We start from the raw sequence: 9,642 nt of genomic DNA, 5'->3' as shown, positions 1-9,642 counted from the left end.
GGTGGAGAGGGGTGTTTCAGTGAGACTTATTTTGACACTTCTTGGTGACAACAGCCAAACACGTGTAATGTGAAATCTTTTACCACACAACAGACATTCCAACAAACGATGACGATAATTTTATTTTTATGATAGAGAACAACTGATCCCCTTTCATCCCCGGCCACTCCCACCTCTGTTTGTCTGTCTTTCCATCTGTCAGTCTGTCTGTCTGTCTGTCTGTCTGTCTGTCTGTCTGTGTGTCTGTGTGTCTGTCTGTCTGTCTGTCTGTCTGTCTGTCTCTCTTTCTTTCTCTCTCTCTCTCTCTCTCTCTATATATATATATATATATATATATATATATATATATACATATATATATATATATATATATATATATATATATATATCCCAATCAGTTCTAGTAGAGACATGCATGATAAAAAAAATTGGATACCACCTCTAAACTAGCATTTCGTTGTAAAATTCTCAGAACTGCCATCAAAACAACACCCAAAAAAGCCGCCAAACACACTTCCACATATTCTTTTTAATATTCATTTAATTTCATTATTGTTGCTGTCGTTGTTTTGGTGTGTGTGGGGGGGGGGTATTGTTACTTACTTGTGGCCATTGAAATTGATCCCCAACTTGTCTGCATCACTGGAGCAGGAAAAGAACATGTTTGTTTATCTTGTGACGATCAGAGCCAGTGTTAGGTTGAATGTGTAACGTAAAAAAGTACACTGTTTGCAAAAGAATAAATTACCTGCCCATTGCGAAAAAGATCTATAGGTCGTTAAGCCACAGTTGCCCACGGTTAGAAAAATCCTGCTCACTCAGTTCTCGATATTTCGATTTGAAATTTTGCAAAATAAAGTGAAATGACCTGGACGTTACGAAAACTACTTTTCTAAAACCGTAGTTTGTTTACCCCAAAAGATAGCTTATTTGGGCTTTGTATTTATCTCCAGCCCCAGTGGAAACAAAAAATCATGTATTTACAGCACGCTGACATGCTGGTCATTTTTTACTACTTTTTCGACACAGAAAAGTCCGGTGTTATTGACGAACTGAAAACAGCTCACTCACAAATCTCTTGAAAACACACTGTCATAATAATCTAAAAGCGTGTACCCCGTTGAAACATACAAGAGGGGCCTGGGTGAGACGACAAAAGAATGGCTTTGTACCAACATCATAGAGTTCCAAGAGCACGCTTTAAAACCAGAACTTTTGCAAATAGTCAAAAGTCTAAATCGAGCCAAGATCTATACTATTGATAAAGTCATAGCTTTTCATGGACACACCAGCCTGAGACTTCCACCGTACCATTCCCATTTAAACCCTATTGAGTTGGTTTGGCCAAGGATTAAACACGATGTCGCTGACAAAAATATGACTTTCAAAATAGCAGACATCATAAGACATTAACGACGAATGCTATATTTGACGTAGACAGACACTACAGGAAGAAATGTGTTGAACACGTCATGGCAGAACAGAACAATTATTGGAAAACTGACGGGCATGGATTTATTCAAAAAAAGATGGTTATCAATCCCTTTGGGTCCGATTCTGAGGACGATCAATGACTCCTCTCCTTTTCAGGTGAGTTTTTATCTTTTTAAAACTTAAAAGTGTTAGCTGTCCATTGTAACCAAAATATTATTTTTATGCCCTTGGAAAGTTATTTACGTTTTGTTTGTCTCGTCAGCCTGGACTCGTTCACCTTGATCCTGGTGACTTTCTTGCCATTCATACATTTCCTACGAGTTCCGCCCCTGCTTTGTAAAAGTTGGTGTGTTGCAACGAAAACCAGACATTTTCTCCATGTCATCGTATGTTACTTCTATTGTAAAACTTCTATCATAAATCTGACATAGTTTCGGCGAACATCAAAGGAACCCTGTCGGGACCTAACTTGTATAGGTTTCTCAACCACAAAATTTAGAATCTGTAACGTCCAGTAAAATCTAACATTATATGGAAAATTTCAAAGCAATCAAACAGAGGACTTCGCGCTGATTCGCTCTTAGGTGTGGGCAGCTGAGGCTGAACGACCTTATACCTATCTGGGTTCTTTCTGTATGCCCACCTACTGTTCGTGTTCATGCGGTAGTGATTGTTGTCGTTCATGCGTGTGGTGAGTTTTATAATGGCAGCCATACAATTTCATCCGTCTGTTCTCGTATTGTGACCGACCGCTCCGTCACTGAGTCCAATAAACACTAGGACCCCGAGGCTAAGTGCAAAGACAAGCAGCCTACGCTACTCTCTTAACAGTGTTCTCAGTTCTCACTTTCATGTTGATATAAAACACAAACGATAACGAACGAATAGACGGATGATAGGACGTGTGAATAAGCACACATTCGTGCATTAGACGAATGCACAATACCACACGAACGCGGATGCTTGGTGTGAACGGGCCGTAAGGAGGAGAGCTGTCGACGCCACACTTGTCAGTCCTTGGCCACCTGCTTTTCCAATCCCCCTCCGGGTCCTGGTTGATTGCCTTATTATATCCCTAATTGTGCCTCTGTAACTTCCAGTTGGTCGACCTCGTTTTCTTTCTCAAGTCGGTCTCTAATACAATGTCTGAAAGGACAATCCTGTCTTCGGCATTCTCAAAACATGTCCCAAAACATATCTCCGTCTTCTCCTTTTTCATAGTCGTGTTGATATCTTCAATTTCAGCTCGCCCTAGCATTTCATTATATTTATCATTTACGTCCCCTTGTGAAATAGGCATTTCTTTGTCTTTCAAGTGAATAGATTTGGTGTTTATTGTGGTGATATTTCTCTTTTTACGTCTCTGTTCATTTGTTATCTCGTTTGTCATAGTGTTTTTTAGTGTCGCTCAGTGTGTCGTGTTGCCGTTCGTTCACCTTCGCTGTCTACCACTTGAACAAGTTGTGCGCTTTTTTCTTTGGGTTTTGTTGTTGTTGTTGTTGTCGTTTAGGTTTTTCTTTTTTGTGCATTTCTTTGTTTGTTGTTATTGTTGGGTTGTTGTTTTCTCGATTTTGTTAAATAAAGCCAAGCTTCCACGCGCGGTTCGTTTGTCCTTGCTTTATGACAATTCAATAAAGTTATTATTAGACCTACGACAGGGACGGTATGTAAGTTCAACTCAGCCAGAAGCTAAAAGCAAGACTGAGCTTTATCTCGGTGGAAGACTTGGAACAACAATCGATTAACTCAGTAGAACACCGCTGCAATGCTTTCATCAACTAATTAGAGGGCTACTATACCGATTTCTCCAAAACCAGACCAATTCCGCAGCCTGTTCGTTATCTCAAGCTGCATTATTAAGGGGAAATTCGTTTCCCCCTAATGTTTACTTAATAAAGGGTTTACTGCTTTTTAGGTATCAATATTTTTCATGTACAACTTATACAATAATGGGATAAGATAAAGAATTGTATGAACTTTTCCAAAATGTACTAGAATGAGTATCCAATTACGAGTGTAATACGAGAGTGGGTCGTCGAAAGTCATTGAACTCCACTGGTTAATTTAAGATTCCCTCTCGCCACGACTGTTTACTTATTTTCGCATTACATCAATTAAGGAATCACGTTTCCACCCCCACCCCCCTAAATCAAGGGATCACGCCTCCCCCCCCCCCCCCCCCTCCTTCTCCACTCTCCATGCGCTCCAACACCCCTTTCTGTCATTAAAATAAATACGTTAGTCTCTGTTAAGACATTTCCTGCAAGCAAATTTCAATCTACAATTGACAGGAATAATTGCATGAAAGCAAGCATAAGGACGGACAAAAAAGGAGAATTGTGTTTGCTCTTTTTTGAAAATGTAAGGGGAGATGAATTAGTTCGTCGAAGACATTACTTTGCTTTGTTCTCTGTGTAACCTAATGTGTTTAAATAGATGCTAGTCTTCTACACTGCACTTATATGACCGTACTGTGTTGTAAGTGCGGTAAAACACTTACTAAATCATAAGCCTTCGACGCACAAAATTAAAATTCTCCTAGAGAACCACCCATAACATTGTTGAGGGGAAAGAAAAGTGGATATCTTTTAGACAGGTGGACACCTAGGGTAGATCTAGTGCTATTATAATATTATAGAAAAACCACATGGGGGGAGTGGGAAGTAGCTGTTTGTACAGGTGACTGTCTTGGAAAGGTGGCCGTTAGAGCAGGTTTGACTGTACTCTCTGGAATCACTTTGCCAACAGAGCTGGGTAAGATTTGCAATAAGTACTTACTTGTACAAGGACATACGGTGAAACAGATATAATATATTCGGACAGACAGTCAGGCAGACAGAAAGACAATCACACACACGCTCACACACACACACATACACACAGACACACCCACACACACACACACACTTTCTCTCTCTCACTCTCGCACTCACGCTCTCTCTCTCTCTCTCTCTCTCTCTCTCTCTCTCTCTCTCTCTCTCTCTCTCTCTCTCTCTCTCTCTCTCTCTCTCTCTCTCTCTCTCTCTCTCTCTCTCTCTCTCTCTCTCTCTCTCTCTCTCTCTCTCTCTCTCTCTCTCTCTCTCTCTCTCTCTCTCTCTCTCTCTCTTTCTCGAGGGCGAGTGCACTTTCATGTGTCCATTTCCCCCACTTCCTTCGAATACATGTTTAAATCATCAATTCTCACTGGCTGATTTTCTCATACTGGGAGTTTGTGACTATCGTTTAAAGACATTCTCTGACCGTCAAGCAACATGGAACTGATTTTTTTTCAAATTTCTCCAAACAAGTTTTGGAAAAGGTACTCATAGACTTTATATCATTTGGGAGGGGGGAATGGGGTATTTCCATACTATTATTATCCTCATTTATACAAAATTTCCACACTTTCATTCTTTTCATATAATAATTTGATGGGTCTAAACAAAATAAGCGCCTACAGTTTGAAATCTTTCTTTTAAAAGCAGAAATGCGCATGTTTACATGTACTATTTTGATAGGCTAAAACCGGTCTGACCAAACAACAAGGCGTACGATCTTCAAGAGTTAACGTCAATACATTTTTACTGCGAGTGCACTACTCTATCCGTGAACCCGCCAAATTTGAACAACAACTATGCTCAACGAGTAACTCATCTGGTTGGTATTGATCATGGTATCCGAGTGGGTGCTTTTGAGAAGAGGGCGCCACCGGATTTTGTGGACACTTTTTTTTTTCATTGGTTCAAAGATAGGAGTGAACAATGTACGATTTTTGGTATAACTTTATTGTCCAAGCAGATTTTTCAACTCTGTTTTAATCACCCCAAGCTTTAAAAAGCATGCAACAATATGTATATTATTATGAAATATGCAAACTCGTATGGTAATTTGAAATGTGCCGTAGCTTCCACTGTATGCGTTCCGGGAGGCCGAGAATGTTTCAAAGTGTTCTAGGCTCTGCTTGGGTAGTAATGTTTGTAAAGCGTACAGAGCATGCTTTAGAGTGTTGATGTAAAAATGCAATTTCTCCAGTAACTATAATTGTGGGTATGTCAGGTTGTAGGATTTATGTTCCTCATCATTGTTCGTTCACTGCAATATCAAGTCGAGCTGACTAGATTTGCATTATATTTATCATATTTCTACTTCTTATTTCCCCTCAATTCCCCGCCTTTGCTTTAGACGGTGAGGTGAGCTACCAAAATCACGTGATACTCTTGACTATCTGAAAGATACGCAACAGGGACATCCCGTGTGCTTACGCTCATCTCTCCAAGATGTCTTCTACCCCAGAAGCTTTAATCCGCACTAAGGGAATCCTCGTCACTCCGGCGAGCGTGTTTGTACCATCCGAGACGTTTATCTCCACAGCCACCACAAAGATTATTGAGAACGTTTTGGACCTTGGCCTTTCCTTCGTCGCATCGATAATCGGTGTCGTCACCAATACCTTAGTTATCGCCGTTTTCTGTAAACAAGGCTTCAAAGACAGCGTCAGCGTTTCCATGACGACCATCGCCGTATGGGACTTGATCAAATGTTTTAGTGGCGCTATGCAGAGATTTGTGGGTCCCATGGAGCTAATATCGCCACCAGAAGCTCAGAGCTGGAGGATTATCTCCCAGGTTATTTTTACCTACTCGCTAAGCTTCTCCACCTACGTGACCAGCGCCCTAGCGGCGTACGTTGCTGTAGAGAGATGTCTCTGCGTCTGTTTCCCCCTCCACGTCAAGTGGCTGCTCACCAGGAAAATCTCCGCCTTCATGTGCATCACGATTTCTCTTGTTGTTTTTGGCAGTTTTTCAGTCATATTTGGAATCTACGACATTGTGTATGTGTGGAATCCTCGCTACAACGCCTCGGTGGCTATCTACAAGTACAATACATTTGCCTTGGCCAACAAAGGTCCTCTGTTCCAATACTACAACCTCATCGGAATCATATGTCCGTGTCTGAGTTTTGTTGTCATTACGTTTTGCACCGGAGTCATCGCACAACGTTTGAGACAAGCTTCCAGCTTCCGAAATAAAAATGTAAGTATTCATTTTGTTTGGCATTTCAGCCTAACTTTAACTATAGTATAAACAAGAACTTTAGTGGCTCACTTTGTTTGGGCAATATCTTTCTTAATCCCCCAGTCTCACTTTAAACTTAGCCTATATGTTTATATTTCCTTTGGCATTCCAAAGTCTTCCTTTGAGCAAAAGCAAACTTCGTGTTTATTTTTCCTTTGGTATTCTAAAGTCTTACTTTAAACAACAACTGCACGTATCTATACTTTATTCGTGCCTCCAGTCTTGCTTTATAAACAAAAACGTACATTTTAAAAATGTTCCTTTAATATTCCACAGTCCAACTTTTTAAAAAAAAATTAAACATTAATTTTGCTTTGGTATTCTACCGTCTTACTTTAGAGAAAAACATAATCTTTTTCTCTCTTTATTTTCGAATTGTTACTTCACTACGCAGTGTTACTGTTAACACGAAATGAAGTGGGAAATTTGCTTAGGGTGTTATCTTTACTTTATTTAACAATGTTATTATTTTCATCTCATCTCATCTCATCTCATCTCATCCTAAGGAGCCGGACGGAGGAACCAAGAAGCAGCAGCTCTCTTCCCGGGACAGACAGGTGGTCAAGATGTTGCTGGTCATCATAGCCATCTACATCATCAGTTTGTTCCCTCGGATCCTCATCTACTTCGGCAAATTCTTTGTTTACGAGTTTTACTTCCTGAGAAAGTACCACAACTTTATCCAGGTGACTTCTTTTTTTCTGAGGGGGGGGGGGGGGGAGTGAGGACTGGGTGCATGTTTTCTCGAAATATAATATAGATCTAAGTTTTTTTCTTTTGAATTTATTTTTTGTCTTTAGTTTCTTTTCCTTTTAGCGTAGGTGTTTTTACGTTCCGTTGTTAAAGTTAAGATCACTTAGGAGGCAGGCTTCGCACTCTGCTAGTTAGGGCCAACCCAGGCTGAGATGGATACAAAACCCAAACGTAAAGACCAAGATAATCGATAAAACTTCTCCTCACTCCGGAATTGAGCTTAGGCCCCTTGCGTTCGACAGCGAAGCGTCTAATCTCTACTCCATAGATGCTGGTTCTTTCATACGATCATAAATTAAATACTTATTTAAACAAATATACACTCAAAGAAAAGCAAATTCACAATATAATATTGTAACAATGCAGACACTTTTACGAACATGCCTATGTTTGGATTCAGTCTTTTTATCGCTGAAGGGAGATCGTTTAAACATAACAACAATCCAGACAATGTTACAAACAATCCATTACAGGTCCCCACTGAGCAGCGCCTTTTTCTTGAGCTAGGGTCATAGTGTCTTGCTCAAGGACACACCCAGTGACCACACACCAAAACGCCGAGTTGCACACACACACACACACACACACACACACACACACACACACACACACACACCGGTGACCACCCATGTAACGCCGTGTTGCTGTCGAGGGGGCTTCCAGTGGCCAAGTGGTCAGTGAGTTCAGGCCAAAGAGGTTATATTATTTAGTACTAGTATTAGGAGGGTGTGGTGGCGGAGCGGTTAGTGCGCTCGTCTCCAAAGTGGTTCGAACCCTGGTTCGGACACCTTTTTTTCGTCCCCTCCTGCCCACCCAGCAGTAATGGGTACCTGACTTAGAGTTGGGGAAGTAAAGGCAGCGTGGAAAGGAACTGGCCATCCTACCACAACATTATGCCGAAGGCCCAGGAAGTTGTCTCACTAACAAGGCAATCCCCAATGTCCGGATCGGACACAGGAACAACTTTGTACTACACTGTAGTACTAGAGTTCATGGCAGTCAGGTGACCAGGTCCCCCCTCGAAAACGAACGGAGGCTGCATGTACCCACTCTGGGACGCTGAACCTCAAGGGCAAGACATGCGCAGTTCAACAGACCCGTGTGTAATTTCGAGACTCGCGTGGAGGGGTCCCAGCGGTCTTTAGAGGAAATCTACAAGCTTGAAATGAAATATGAGGTGCAAGGTGGATTTTTAATGTAATACTAGAGCTCGTCAGGAGCTGGATGGGGGCTCGGATTGTTCATGTAAATGGGTGGCGCTGACCATGCTGATGAGGCCATGACATGCGTGACGTCACTGCTGTGAGCTCTAGTATTTCAAATACATGTACCTCTTTGGTCCAGGCTCACAATTAATGTGAGGTGTGCTGACAAAATGAGTCAGTTCTAGGATTTCAGCCTTTTACCTTTATTACACGTTCTTTTAAAACTGACAGTTGTCCATCCTAGGTCTATTTTGTGGTAATAAAATGGCACATGATGCAATCTCAGCAAAAATACTTATGTTTTGTGATCTTCAAAATCCAGCTAGAAAATACAGTCACCCGCGAATCATTTTGTTAATTTTGATACGCTGGTTCCGAATTTGATACTATTTCTAGTATCAAATTCGGAACCAGCGGATCAAGCATATCAAAATTAACAAAATGACTCGCAGGTGACTCTATTTCTAGTTGGATTTTGAAGATCACAAAACAGAAGTATTTTTGCTGAGATTGCATCATGTGCCATTTTCTTATCACAGAGAGGACGGGCAACTGTCAGTTTTAACTGAACCTCTTTGAAGTGTGGGGTTTTTTGGGTGTTTTTAAAATATTTGTTCTCACATCATCTCCATTTGTGTTTGGCTAGCAGTAACTCATTTTGTGAACACGCCTCGCTAATGTCAAGCAAACATCGGTGACACGGCGTTCAGGTGGGTGGTCACGAGGGTGTGTACTTGAGAAAATTATGGATAGGTTCGATAAACATCAATGTTGCCTCTCATCGTCATCATCAAGTGCCATATCTGAGACAGATATCGGCGGTCAAGGATCCTTATTCAGTCCTGTGCTCGGATGCTCTAAGAGGAAAAAGCCAATTAAAATTATTCTGATCTTTCTTCGTCACCAATCTGTTCAGCCTCTCCGGGGGGGGGGGGGGTCTACCCTTGATTCGTTTGTTTTATATGTTGCCCATGAGAGCTATATGGTCTAGGTCTTTAAGAAAGATATGAAAGGCTATCTTGTTTAAAAGATCATATTATGTACATTCACAAACACTCAAATACAAACAAACACACACACACACAAACACACACACACACACACAACAAACACACACACACACACACACACAATCACACATACAGAGAGAGCGAGAGAGCGAGAGAGAGAGAGAGAGAGAGAGAGAGAGAGAGAGA

General features: G+C 41.2%; 1 protein-coding gene across 1 annotated transcript in view; it reads left to right on the top strand.

Annotated features, from left to right (window-relative positions):
* The first annotated feature begins 5,690 nt into the window (after positions 1 to 5,690).
* LOC101860123 overlaps positions 5,691 to 9,642 on the top strand; it is an 11,138-nt gene continuing 7,186 nt past the window's right edge. The window contains exons 1-2 of the mRNA XM_005108105.1: positions 5,691 to 6,446; positions 6,995 to 7,174. Coding sequence (XP_005108162.1) covers positions 5,691 to 6,446; positions 6,995 to 7,174 — 936 coding nt within the window. The remainder of the gene's footprint in view (positions 6,447 to 6,994; positions 7,175 to 9,642) is intronic.

Source organism: Aplysia californica, unplaced genomic scaffold, assembly GCF_000002075.1.
Source record: "Aplysia californica isolate F4 #8 unplaced genomic scaffold, AplCal3.0 scaffold00660, whole genome shotgun sequence".
Lineage (NCBI taxonomy): Eukaryota > Metazoa > Mollusca > Gastropoda > Aplysiida > Aplysiidae > Aplysia > Aplysia californica.
The sequence above is the reverse complement of the archived record's forward strand: the minus strand, read 5'-3'. Positions and strand labels throughout refer to the sequence as shown.